Source organism: Trichosurus vulpecula, chromosome 2, assembly GCF_011100635.1.
Source record: "Trichosurus vulpecula isolate mTriVul1 chromosome 2, mTriVul1.pri, whole genome shotgun sequence".
Taxonomy (NCBI): Eukaryota; Metazoa; Chordata; class Mammalia; order Diprotodontia; family Phalangeridae; genus Trichosurus; species Trichosurus vulpecula.
In genome coordinates, this window is record NC_050574.1 from 378,333,339 (window position 1) to 378,347,635 (window position 14,297).

Here is a 14,297-nt window from a genome sequence, read left to right on the forward strand (position 1 = left end):
GCTTTCCTTTACATTTCCACCCCCCCCCCCCCATTGATTCCCTTGCTTTTCTTGACCTTTTTTTCCTCCAGATGAGTTCTGTTATTATTTTTTCTGACTCTAGTCTTGAAAGTAATTATTTGTTAGTATGATGGGCACAGCATTGAGTAAGTAAATTAATTTAGGTAGTATTGCCATTTTTGTTATATTGGCTCAGCCTGCCCATTTCTCCAATTATCTAGATTTGTCTTTATTTGTGTGAAGAATGTTTTGTAACTATTCATATAGTTTTTGTGTGGATCTTGGCAGGTAGATTCCCAAGTATTTTATATTGTGTGTATATTTTAAATGGAATTTCTCTTTCTATCTCTTCCTGTTGGGTTTTGTGGTAATATATAGAAATACACACACATATACATATATAATGCATATATATGCATTTATACAGATTTGATTTTACTGCAACTTTTCTAAAGTTGTTAATTGTTTTGATTAGGTTTTTTTAGTTTAGTTTGGGGTTTTCCAAGCAAATCATCATATCTTCAGAAAGTGATAGTTTTGTTTCTTCTGTGACCATGCTTATGCCTTCAATTTCTTTTTCTTTTCTTATTGCTATTGCTAGCATTTCTAGAACAATATTGAATAGTAGAGGTAATAAGGGGAATCTCTGCTTCACCCCTGAGTGCCTCGGGTGCCACTACTTCTGCCTCGGCTGCTGTTGTCACTGCCTCCAGGCCCCACAACTGGTACTGCTTCCACTATGTTGCACTCCTGGCCAGCCCACACTCCAGCATCCAGTCCTCTTAAACTGTCCTGGGCTAGAAGGATGAGTAACTGTGACTTTTTTTTTGGTTATCCCGTTCAGAATTTGATTTGACACATTTTTTAGAAAGTTTTTTAGCAGGTTGGTTGGGAGAGCTCAGAATAAATGCTCAATTCATTCTACCATCTTGGTTCTGTAAACTGTTATAGTATTTTTTTGATGGAATCATTGGCTTCTATTTGCTCCACTCTAATTTTCAAGGAGTTTGCTGCTTGGCAAGGTTTTGTAGCTTTTGAGCCAAATTGTCAATTTCCTTTCTAATTTTTTTCTTTTGTAACTCTTATTTCTCTTCCATTTTCTCTCAAGCCCTCCCATTCACTTGTTAAAATATTTTAAACTCTTAAAAAGAAAACAAAACCTTTTATATCATTTCTACAAGAATTGTAGTTGAGTTTCTGCCCAAAGCTGTGTTTTCCTATGACATGCTTGTAGATGTTTTGCAGGCATTCTCTTTTGCAGTTTGTGTCTTAAGATTCCCCACCACCATAATAGCTCACTATAGTAGTGTTCTTTTTAAAAAATTTGTCCATTCTTCCAGCCTACTTTTTTACTTTGGACTTGATGTTATGGCTGGCTTCTGTGGCACTTCTGGAAGGAAGGTCTGGGCTAGTTCTGTTGCTGCTTTCTTGGGGTATTGAGTGTTATGTAATTCCAGCATCTCAGGACAGGCTGAGGACTTGTCTGATTCGGTGTGGTCTGATTCAGGGAAAAGTCTATTGTTCCTTGGCCTCAGTTGGTCTAGCTTTTGGTCTGAGTTACAGTAGAATGATGTTGAACCCAGCCCCTATCCACCAGCTGGAAAATTCTATTGCTTCAGAGTGACAGAATTTTAGTGTCCTCTTTGGTCTGGAATTCTTTCCCTAGTTTTTCCTCTACAGGCTGAGCCAAATGCTGGAAATGAAACCTTGCTCTTGGCCTCAGGTCTGAGCTGCACTGCTGCTGCTTGACTATGAACTTTGACCTGAGCCACGCTGCTGCTGCTTGACTATGAACTTTCTCCTTTTTAGGTACACTGCCTAGTTTGGTACGTTTTCAGAATGCTCTGGATCTGGGAAATAAACCTGCCGGTTGGCATCTGTGGCCACCACAGTGCTTCTGTATGAGTCTGGGGATACCCCGGATCCAGTATGGGTCTGAGGCTATCCTTTGTTCTTGGTGCACAACCTCTCCCTAGGCACCAAAAGGGCTCAGAACGCTCCTGACCTGACTCCCAGGTCCACAGATGTCCCTGTCTGTTTCCTGATGATAAGCTAGGCCAGACAAATGACTCTGTTACTTGTATTTGCTGTGTCCATTTGGAAAAGTGTTATGGAGGGGAACTTGGCTGAACCGCTTCCTACTGTTCCACTATCTTGACTCTGTCTCCTCCTCCAGACATCTTAAACTCAACGTGACCAAAGCTGAACTCATTTTCTTTTCTTCTAAATGCTTCTCCCTTCCAAACTTCCCTATTATTGTCAAGGACAGCACCATCCTTCCAGTCCCCCAGGCTCATACCTCGGTGTCATCCTCCCCTTCTCATCATCTCTCATCCCTTCACCCCAATATCCAATCTGTTGCCAAGGTCTATTGATTTTGCCTTCGCAATATCTCTTCTCTGACACTACCACTACCCTGGTACAGGCCCTCATCACCTCACGCTGGGACTATTGCAATAGCCTGCTGATGAGTCTGCCTGCCTCAAGTCTCTCCCCACTCCAGTCCATCCTCCACTTAGTTGCCAAAATGATTTTTCTAAGGTTTAGGTCTCATCATGTCACTCTCCTACTGAATAAATACTATCCTATTACCTTTAGGATCAAATATAAAATTCCTTCATACGTCTCCCCACACAAACATACCTTTTCAGCTTTTTCTACCCTATGTCCCTTCCACTGTCACCATGTACTGTTTGATCCATTGATACAGGGCTCCTTGGTGTTCCCTGAATAAGACATTCCCATCTCCTGTCTCTGGGTATTTTCTCTGGCTTACCCCCATGCTTGGAATGTTCTTCCTCCTTATATCTGTCTCCTGACTTCCTGGGTTTCCATTCAAGTCCCATGCATCCTGGGCCATCTCTAGTTGTCCTGTTGAATATCAGACCACTGGACCCAGATGGCTCTGGAGGAAAGAGTGAGGCTGGTGACCTTGCACAGCCCTCCCTCACTCAAATCAAAGTCAACTACAAGTCATGTCATCATTTCCCTGATGTCATGGTCCTCTTCGAGAATGTAGGACAAACACAACAACAACCATTCAAGTCCCAGTTAAAATCCCACCTAGGGATTTTAGGAAGGATTATAGGAAACCTCTCCCAATCTTTCTTAATTCCAGTGCCTTTTCTCTGTGGATTATTTCCTATGTGTCCTGTATATAGCTAGTTTGTACATATGTGTTTGCATGTTGTCTCTATCTTTTGCTTTTCTTTGTATCTCCAGCATTTAGTACAGTGCCTAGCACACAGGAGGTGCTTAATAAATGTTTATTGACTAACTGACAAAACCAGCAATAGGGCACTAAAGGGGTGGAAATTTAATAGGACTAGGAACCACAAGTTGAAAGACCAGAGAAGAGGCTACAAAAATTTTTGTACAAATAAAACAAACATAGCCAAGATCAGAGGGAAAGCAGAAAATTGAGGCAGAAAGTGGAATTTTATAGATAGTTTCTCAGATAAATGTCTCATAACTCAAATAAATAAAGAACTTTGTCAAATATATAAGAATATGAGTGATTTCCCAATTGATAAATGGTCAAAGGATATGAACAGGCAGTTTTTAGCTAAATCACAACAATGTGCAGTCATATGAAAAAATGCTCTGCGTCAGGGGTGGGGAACCTGCGGCCTCAAGGCCACATGTGGCCTTCTAGGTCCTTGGGTATGACCTTTTGGCTGAGTCCAAGTTTTACAGAACAAATCCTTTTATTAAGGGGATTTGTTCTGTGAAGTTTGGATTTAATCAAAGGGCCTAGAAGGCCACAGGTAGCCTTGAGGTCACAGGTTCCCCCCCCCAGTCTAAATCATTATTGATTAGAAAAATACAAATTAAAACAACCTTAAGATATCATTTTATAACTATCAGATTGGCTAAAATGATTGAAAGGGAAAGCAACAAATGTTCAAAGAGATGTGGAAAAATTGGGACACTAATTCATTGTTGGTGGAATTGTGAACTGATCCAACCTTTCTGGAGAGCAATTTGGAATTATACCTGAAGAGTTATCAAACTACCCATGCCCTTTGACCCAGCAATACTACTACTAGGTCTATTTCCAGAGATGATCAGAGAAAAAGGAACCTGTGTCTAGAATGTTTATAGCAACGGTCTTTGTGGTGGCACAGAACTGGAAATTGCAGGGATGTCCATTAATTGAGGAATGGCTGAACAAGTTATGGTATATGATTGTGATGGAATAGTACTATGCTATAAGAAATGATGAGCTCAATAATCTTAGAAAAACATGGATAGATTTGCATGAAATAATAACGAATGAAATGAGCAGAACCAAGAGAATGTTATACACAGTGACAGCAATATTGTTTTAAGAACGACTTTGAGCAAATAAATCATATGAAGGAAGACACTATCTGCATTCAGAGAAAGAACTGATAAATAGAAGTATGTATAGAACAATTTTACACACATACACACACACACACACCTATTTGTGTCTAATGGTAGCCATCACTAGGGTGGGGAGGGGGAAGGGAAAAAAGAAATTTATGTGGTATTTGCAATGAGTAGCAAATTGTGCATAGTAGATTTGCAGTTTCATGTGCAATCATTATGGAAACGCTTGTTTTATTCCATAAATTAAAAATAAATAAAAATTTAATAAGAATAAAGGAAGAAGGAAACAAAGGTCAATAAGGTAGAGAGCCAAAATGAAGAAGATGCTAACCTGGACCTTGGCCTTTATTGGTACTATGAGTCACATGGACTATGCTGTCTAGTGAAAACAAGCCACATAGAACTATAAGTTAGGAGGAGGAAGATTAAGTAGGTTCTTGTGGGAAGACAGAAGAAACTTTCTGATTGTTTGTGGGCTCAGTATATGCATGTCCTTACATTTTTTTCCTCTACACAAACAAAACATTTGTAATATTTGATGTTCTCCATTTAAGTGCTTGCAGGTTAGCCAAGGACTATTCTTGGAAAACAGAATGAACCAGACATTGAAGTTCTCTGGATTCCTCTGGGTGAAATCATGAGCCAAGGAGATTTGGAAGTGAGAATTGTATGTGAGAATCTGCATCTGGAGGAAATGCTTCACTGACTCCCTATAGCTTCTAGGAAACCATTCTTTGTTTGTCATTTAAAGTCCTTTATCATCTAGTTACAATTTATCTTTCCAGACAGATCACATACTGCTCTCTCCAACACAGTCTGTGTTCCAGCCAAACTGGCCTCCTTGTGTTTCCCCTTCCACGACCTTCCATCTTCTTCTTTATGCCTTTGAACAAAGCATTTCCCATGCCTGCAATGCACTTCCTTTGCCTCTTGGAACCCCTGGAAGCTTCCTTGAAGATCCAGTTCAAAAGTTACCTTCTATAAGGTTTTCTTGATTCTCCTAGTTGTTAGCCCTATCAATTACTTTGTATTCATTTTTATGTAGTTTGTATTTATGTATCTGTACATAAGCTGTTTCCCTCAATAGATTATTAACTTGAGGGCAGGAACTCTTTTCCACCCTCTTTGTATCCCTAGAACCTACTGACACCCACTAAGGTTTGAGCAAATGCTTATTGAAGTGAATGATTCAAGATGTCCTACGGAAGCACAGGGAGAGAGCAGAAATACCCGGGGCAGCAGGTGTGAATTATGGAAGGCCACACAAAAGAGCTGACACCTGTTCTAAGCCTCAAAAGAAAGGAAGAATTCTGAGAGGGGAAGATAAGGAGGGAGTAAATTTCAGTTGCTAAGGACAGATTGTGAAGGCTGGAAGTTGAATGTTGAGTTTAGAGACTTCCCAACAACCCAGTTTGCCTGCAATGTGAAGTTTTTAAAAAGGAATAATGTGAAATGAAGGTATAAAGGTAGATTGAAATTAAATGGAGAAGGTGGAGGGGGCGGGGGTAGGAATGCTGCAATTGCCAGGCTGAGAAGTTAGCATTTTATTCTAGAAATAAAAGGAAGTCAATGAAGATTTTTGATCAGAGAAGTAACACAGTCAGGTGAAGAAGGGATTGGAGAGGGCAGAGACTGGAGGCAGGGAGAATATTAGAATGTTAATATTCTTTCAGAGAGAGTTGATAATGTACTAACTCCTATGTTAGAGGCCTTGATAGAAAGGGAACAGATATGAGAGATTTTGTGAAGAAAGAATTGTTAAGTCTTGGCAACTGAGTATAGGGGCAATGGTGTGAAAGAGAAGGAAAAGTCAAGGAAGACTTGAAGGTTGGACACCTGAAGGACTGAGAGAATGGTGGTAGCCTTAACAGAACTAGGGTTAGATGGATGAGGTAATTTCTTGAGGTCTCTTCTATCATATGATTCTATGAAGAATATATATTATATATATATATATATATATATATATATATCAATGAGGTCTTATGAGCATGCACTAAAAATGTTACCCCCCCAAAAAAAGATGAATATAATATACGAAAAAATACTGAAGTAGTAATTTCCTAAAAAAATAAACAAACCCCAAAAAACAACTGAAGAGAAAGCAAGAATATCACTTGTGACTAAAACAGGTCAATAATAAACCAGCTCCGACTGGAAAGAGGCACACCAAGAAGATAGAAAGCAGCCGCCATTCAGGGGAACCTGAATTCTGCCCAGATTGTCACTCTCAGGTTTTCCTGTGCATTTCTGCTGACTGGAATGCCTTCACTATGAGCTCATGTCTTTCCAGAAAAAATCCCACTTAATGCCTTCATTCAGTCAAAGGGGTATATATAGGGGAGTTTTGCAGTTCGATGCTATGCAGCCCAGGGAACACCACCGCTCTCCCTAAAGTGCTTGCATTGTCCTCTCAACTCTCCACCTTTTTGCCAGCAGACATGGACATAACTATCCAGCACCCCTGGTTCAAACGTGCTCTTGGATCCTTATATCCAAGCCGTTTGTTTGACCAGTTTTTTGGAGAAGGCCTTTTTGAATATGACCTCCTGCCTTTCCTGTCCTCCACCATCAGCCCTTATTACCGGCAGTCACTCTTCCGAACTGTGTTGGAATCCGGCATTTCTGAGGTAAGAATTTGTTTATTCCCCACAGTAGCTACCCTTTTCCTTTGTCAGTTTTCTTATAGATAGTCAGAGGTGATGATGACCCAGAGACCTTTTGTAGGAGGAAACTATGGTTTGACTGTGTCTGCTCCAGCAGCTTACACTCTATTTAGACTGATGGATGTCCTCAGGCTCTGTTATTCACGTTGCATGTAGCAGGTGCATGAGGTTCACTGACCAGCCTTGTTTCCGTCTCCCAAATCGCCTCTGAATTCTCAGATTCATAGATGTCTCCACTTGGTCAAGCAAAAACAGAACCGGTGCTTGGCACTTACCATTCATTAACTCTGGCTGCATGATTATACCTCTAATGGAGAAACAGTGCAGCAGCAGAACTGTACTATAGCCTACTCCATGTCCCTGGGAAGGGGGGAGCTGAAGATAAATCCAAACTGAGCACGACCGTTCTCTTTTCCTCCCATCAGCTCATGACCCATGTGTGGTTTGAAATGCACAAACCACATGCTGGAAACCCCAAGAACAACCCTACCAAGGCAAGTTGTTTGTGTTCAGCTGCTTCCCCAACTGTCTGCTCTGGGCTGTGAAAGCCAGGCTGGGGGTGGGCGCTTCCTTGTATCCTGCAAGTCAGTCGATCTAGGGTTTCCTCTCCAGCAAATCTGCAGAAAGGTTAGAATCTCTTCCCTCTTGGGTTAGTAGAATCTCCCAGTGCCTTCTCTAAAAAAGAAAATGCACCAAAAGTAACTCTACGAAAATCTAGGAAACTGATAAGAGGGCTGGTTAAGTGAAAGATGTATAATAGTAACTGATATTTAGAGAGCATTCGAAAGCTGGCAAGGTGCTGATACATGTTAGATTTCGTTCGATCCTCACAAAAGTCCTGTGAGGTAAGTACTCCAAAGATGATTATCCTCCTTTTACAAATGAGAAAAATGATGCTCAGAGAGGGTAAATGATTTGTCCACGATCAGTCAGCCAGTCAGAGTCAAAAGTATGATTTGAACTCAGGTGTTCTAGACTCTAATCTCTAAATGTGTAATCTATTATGCCACAATGATTCTGTTAGTATAAGGGCTTAATAAGTAATACCCAAATGCTCAAAGGAAAGATAGGTTGTGTGAAAATATGCCGCAACGATAATCAGATTCACTCACCACTTGAAAGAGAAAGTTTCTTACTAGTGATCAAATGAATCAGGGATACAGTTATTTAACACTCTTGACAAGATAAAGATGGTAGCACGGTCTAGAAACACAAAGTGAACTTCGGAGTGGAGACAATTATCCCAAACACTTAGGCAAAATAAACCACAAATTAAAAACCTATTATTGAGAAAACAGAAATTCTTTTTGGAATTTAAAGATTGAGTTTGTCTATGGAGGCCAGATTCGCCAAATAACAACCCACTTCATTTTGCTTTTAGAGTACTCTACATCCCTTATCTTTAAAATGGAAGGAGCCACAGATCTATTCTAATTCCTTTAGCTTTCTACAATCCATCTCAGGGAACATGGAAGAGAATTGTTTCCTTGTCCACTAACAGGCTGTGCCAGGTGGTTGGTTAATCTGCATGTGACATTTTAATTTCAGGTGAGATCTGACCGAGACAAGTTTGTTATCTTCCTGGATGTAAAACACTTCTCTCCTGAAGACTTGACTGTGAAGGTGCTGGATGACTTTGTGGAAATTCATGGGAAGCACAGTGAAAGACAGGTGAGACAAAAAGTCATTGGCATACGTCATTAGCAAACCATTTGTGGTTTACCTTGTTATGATCTTTTTGAAGTCCTTTAGTTGGCCTGAGAAAGGGAAAGAGTTAAGTCAGAGAGATTAGGAGAATGAATGAATTATTTAAATTAAGTCAGTTCCTTCCTAGGGTCACAATGTAGCCTCAAAAACCTCTTAGAAGATAAAGCAACCTAAGTGATTATCAGCAGGGCAGTCTGACAGAACACCAACCTACAAGTGGCAGTATTGGACTTCAAATATGCCTCCACTTCCAGTTTTGCTTTGCAAAAACTGTTCAGCTTTCTTTCTTAGTTGCTCCATCAGCCTATTTGGCTGCCAGGAAAATACTTCAATATATAAAGGACCCATGATTTCCTCATGTGGGAACTCCTTCTACCTGAAGGCAGATAACAACATATTCATAATTTATAGTCTTAGAAAGGTGCCTGAGATTCATGCAGATTGTGGCGTGACTGGGTCATACATAAATATGAGTGTCAGAGACAAGATCTATACCCAGGTCTTTAGGTCTCAAAGTCTTATGCTCTGTCTATTCTACCAAAGATGTCTCTTTTGCCTGGACAATGATTTAATTAAAGGGGCTAAGATTTGTGCTAAGCTCCTTAAATAGAGATGGTTTCATTTTTGTCTTTGTATTCCCAGAGCCTAGATAATTTCCTTGCTTAATAAATAGGTGCTTAAGAAATGTTTGAATTGAGCAGAGTTGCCTTTAAGGTACATGATTGAAAGGTCATGAGCAAATACCATGAGTCATTATTAATATTAATATCCCAAAGTGTGTCATCTGTATGATTTCACCATGCCATCTATTTGATTCAGTTTTAAATTAAGCTTAAACAGGAATATCACAGCATTGCTCAGCCACACCTATCAAAATCAAATGTGGAATAACTTGTGGTTCAGGGAAAGCTAAAGCAAGTACGCAGATCAGGACATCTGACTTTTCACATGGCAGGATGACTAGCGTAAAAGAGAAGGACAAATAAAAGTCTTAGGTTTGGAAATTTTCCACACACGATATGCAAAATTGAAATAAGACCATGTAGTACATAAATGTTGATTGAGTTGAACTGAAACGCAATTGAATGTTAGCAGAAGTCTTAATGTCCTTCTCAAAGTTATAGCCTTTCCTGAAATACGAGGAACTTAAGAAAAATCCCAGCTTTCTTACCTGCAAAATTATGCCACCTTAAGTCTTATTTCTGCTACCTCTCTCTATTCCTGGGACATTTTAATTTAATTCCTGGGACCACTTTAATTTCATCTAGCTGTGAGATATTTCTCCATTTTTTCTTACTTAATCGACGAGAATGTAGTTGGATCTACAAAATTTCAAGCTGTCTAAGAGACTTGAAACTAATTTTCCCTTAGGTGGGACTTTTTGTTCCCATGTTACTTTATTGCTATAAGTCCTAACCATATATATGTGTGTGTATTCTCATATATATGTATGTGGTTGTTGAGTCATCTCAGTCATGTCTGACTTGTAGTGACTCCACTTGAGGTTTTCTGGGCAAAGATACTGTAGTGGAGGCAAACAGGGTTAAGTGACTTGCCCAGGGTCACACAACTACTAAATGTCTGAGGCCAGATTTAAACTTATGAAGATGAGTCTCCCTGATTTCAAATCCAGTGCTCTATCCACTGTGCTATCCACCCAGTTGCCTCATATGTGTGTATAAAAATTTTTAAAAATACAGTGGGATTATTTTTTAATGAAGCATTATTTTAATTCAAGAATTAAATTGATATAATTGGAAGAACCAATATCCTGGTCATAGAATGACCGTATAAAAAAGGCCTGGGAAACCTGTTGTAAAGATTCCATTTTTATAAAGTTTCTTGTTTTGAAATAGAGGTGTGGCTAGCAAGCACCTTCAACAGAGTTTTTAAAGAAAGAAAGTAGGTCTCCTAATATAATTCGTGGACAAACCCTGAGCTCTGGGCTTGCTCGAACTGGATTCAATATCGGGAGACTTATAAAGAATTATCTCTCTGACTCAATTTGTTCCCTCTCAAAGATTTCTCTGGGAAATATTGGAATATAGCTTGTTTCTAGATCTCCAGAGTTGTGGGTAAAACTGTTTTTGAAGGGCTCTTCTAAGCCCTTAATATAACAACAAACATTGTCTAGAGGGTAGTCTTTTACCTCTACAAAAATTTAGAAAACACATTAAGAAATCGCAGCATTCTACAAACAATTGAAATTCTTTCCATGTTTCTGGTGACTGTGATCTTTCCCAACCTTCTGCCTTACCCCTGATACCTATAAAGGTCCTTAGGGACATAGTACCATAATCAGTTGTTTGGATCAGTGGTATCAAACTCAAATAGAAACAGATACCCATAGGCTGTGAATTGACTTATAATACCACAAGTTAGCATTATCTATATTGTATTATATTTTTGTTTGTTTTGTTAAACATTTCTCAATTACATTATGATCTGATTCTGGTGACATTCAGGAGTTTTATAGGCTGGCATGTACCCAGGTCACGAGTTTGACACTTCTTGTTTGAATTATGCTTGGAAGGGAAATGTATTTGAGGTTGCTAAACATGCAACAATCCCTTCTGTCCCACATTCTGGTGAGTCCCACTTTCACTCTGGGCACTCCGACCTAATGGTACTACTTTAAGTACATAGTAGGAAAGTTCCCTTAGCTCAGGAAGGCAAACAAATTTGGACTTGGTAGAGAGGAAACCTTTTTTCCATTGGCCCTGAATTTTTTCAGAGAATTTTTGGTAGTAGTAGAGGGCAAAGTCTAGGTCTTTTGCTCCCCCAATTTGTGGCTTAGTCCCTTGATGGTCCTCCAGCTAGAGGGCCATGCACGAATCCTTTTTCTGCTCTAATGTCTGGCAATATCCAACAACTCTCTCTTCTCTTTAGAATTCTAGATTTCAAAATTTCCAGGAAATATCCCCTCCACTATTCAGGGGGCTAGAATTCAAGATTTTTTGCTGCTCCTTCAAAAGGTTGAGGTTCAGGAACTCCCACTACTGAGCTACAAGGTTCCCCTGTCCACTCTCATCTCTGGAGCTGAGGTTACACTTTTCATATCTAGGGGCAGGAATCTAGGTTCCAGGAACATTCCTGGGGTCACATAGTTAAAAGGCTCCACCACTGCCCCTCAGACTTCTTTCAGGCTGTATGGAAAAGAGTATGTACTTCTGCTCCAAGGCTGCCATTAACAGCTCACAACTGAGGAAGGCTGTATGCATGTATAGACTCCACTCCCCCCAAGGTTTGTTCTAGCTCTGCTGCTCTCCAGTCTGTCTCATTCGTGAGTGCTTTAGAAATTATATCTTCTTTGGTCCTCACAACAACCCTGGGAGGTAGATGCTATCATTATTTTACAGTCAAGGAAACTGAGGCAGAAGTCAAGTGATTTGTCCAGGGGTCCTGCAACTAGTAAATGTCTGAAGTAAGATTTCAACTCAGTTCTTCCTGACTCCAGGCCCAGCGTTCTATCCACTGCATCACCTAACCCAACATAATCAACTTACTTCAATCAATGAGACTTAGGAAAAAGCCCTAATCCTCAATGAGGTGTAGTTGCTTCCCAGTTCTTGCGATGATACTGATACAAAGTCCTAAAGAAAGGTTTTTGTACCCTGTAAGCTCATCATATTTATCCCCTCATCAAACCTCTATCCAGTAGTTCTTTGTTTAGGATGTGTGAATTCTCTGCACATTAGAGAATTGTGGTAGTTTTATGCCAACTCCACATATGCTAAGTATGAGTTATATATGGCCAGAAGGATTTCCAAATTCATTATAGAATGAGAATTCTGAGGCATGGAATTCCTACAAGCGCAGGAGACAGTGGATAGCTCTGTGCCTTTGAATAATCCTTCTTTCCTACCTTTGCCTTCCACCAGGATGACCACGGCTATATTTCCCGTGAATTCCATCGTCGATACCGCCTGCCTTCCAACGTGGATCAGGCCTCCATTTCCTGCTCTCTGTCTGCTGATGGCATGCTGACCTTCTCTGGTCCCAAGATCCACTCTAACATGGATGCAAGCCACAGTGATCGATCCATCCCTGTATCTCGTGAGGAGAAGCCCACCCTGGCTCCCTCTTCCTAAGCTGAGGCAATGTGAGTCACATAGGCTGCTACCACCTGCAGTCTTTACTCACAAAGCCATTGCATAGATACCAGGGGAAAATGTAGAAAAGTCAGGGTTGTTTTTTTTCCTCTGCTCTATCCCCTCTTTTTTGTTGTTATTTTCATTTTCTTAGATGGGATGAAGGTCTGAGAGAGTCTGAGACATTGGACCTTGAGGCCTAAAACCTAAAGAGCTGTGATGTTAGTGATGACCTAAAATCTAAATGTTAAAAACCCAAATCCCATCACCTGGCTGATTTACAGAAATGGCCATTGTCCTATGCTGTTTTTAATAACATCTCCAAGTGACCGAGGGTGTTCCTGGTGTTAACCTCCAATAAACCAAATGAAGGAGAATCAACACCTGAGTTGACCGATGTGAAGATAAATTGAGGAGTAATATACATTTAATAAAGCAGCTCCAGGCAATTCAAAGGTTCCTCACATATGACACAACCTAATATGTGCAGGTCACGGCTGGATTTTTAGACAGGTGTATCCCAGTAGTAAGGATGTTAGTTTCTGTTAGCGATGCTTCATACGACAGCAAGGAGTAGGTGTTTCACAGCTTTGGAGATTCTGTGAGAGAGTTACATCATAATATTAAGGCTTCAAATCCCCACTGGGCTCTCACGGGGCTGTATGTCTCAGACGATCTTTCTCAAAATCTTAAAATTTCTAACATAGGTTCACCACAATGTAAGAATACCACCACTGGCCATCAATAAAGTAAATGTGAAATGAGCAAACCACGGCTTGGTGTCCATTTCTTTCTTTTCTTGGTGTTCAAAATGGAAAGGATGAATGCATCGACCTGGCTAGAAAGGAGGTTCAAACATGAATATTATTAAAGGTTGAGGCTTGGGGAGAAAGAATTGAATTCTTCCCCTTCTTTGCCAAGTTGATAGTTCTCTGTGTCCTACAATGATCAGACCACATGTGGAGTACTGTCTTCAATTTGGGACATGGAATTTTGAGGATGACATTGACAAGCTGGAGTGTATGCAAAGAAAAGTGACCAAGACAATAGGAGGATTCAAAGTCATGTCCCATGAGGACGGGAAAAAGGAACTAGGAATGTTTAGCCGGGAGAAGAAGCGCATTTAAGGAGGTACCTGTGGGATTACAGAGGGCAGAAGGGTAGAAGTAAGGCAGCTTAAGCGAGTACGACGGATAAAGTGCTGGCCCTGAAGTCAGGAAGACCCGAGTTCAAATAGACCTCTAGACACTTACTAGCTGCGTGGTCCTGGGTCAGTCACTTACCTCCGTTTGCCTCAGTTTCCTCACTGTGAAATGAGACAATAATAACATCTATCTCAGGGTTTTTATGAGGATCAAAAAAAGATAATACTTTTAAAGCGCTTAGCACAATGCTTGGCACACAATAGGTGCTGCATAAATACTTATTCCCTTCCCAAGTAACCATGAAAGAAATTTTAAAATTCAATATAAAGAAG

At 40.2% G+C, this 14,297-nt stretch overlaps 1 protein-coding gene across 3 annotated transcripts in view; it reads left to right on the top strand.

The window, feature by feature from the left end:
* CRYAA (crystallin alpha A) overlaps nucleotides 1-12,820 on the top strand; it is a 47,297-nt gene extending 34,477 nt beyond the window's left edge. The window contains exons 1-4 of one of the 3 annotated variants that reach the window (XM_036747374.1): nucleotides 6,798-6,986; nucleotides 7,448-7,534; nucleotides 8,571-8,693; nucleotides 12,611-12,820. In XM_036747374.1, coding sequence (XP_036603269.1) covers nucleotides 6,798-6,986; nucleotides 7,448-7,534; nucleotides 8,571-8,693; nucleotides 12,611-12,820 — 609 coding nt within the window. Of the gene's footprint in view, nucleotides 1-6,793; nucleotides 6,987-7,447; nucleotides 7,535-8,570; nucleotides 8,694-12,610 lie in introns of those variants that run through there. The other 2 variants (XM_036747375.1, XM_036747376.1) reach the window with 2 other exon arrangements.
* The last annotated feature ends 1,477 nt before the right edge of the window (nucleotides 12,821-14,297 follow it).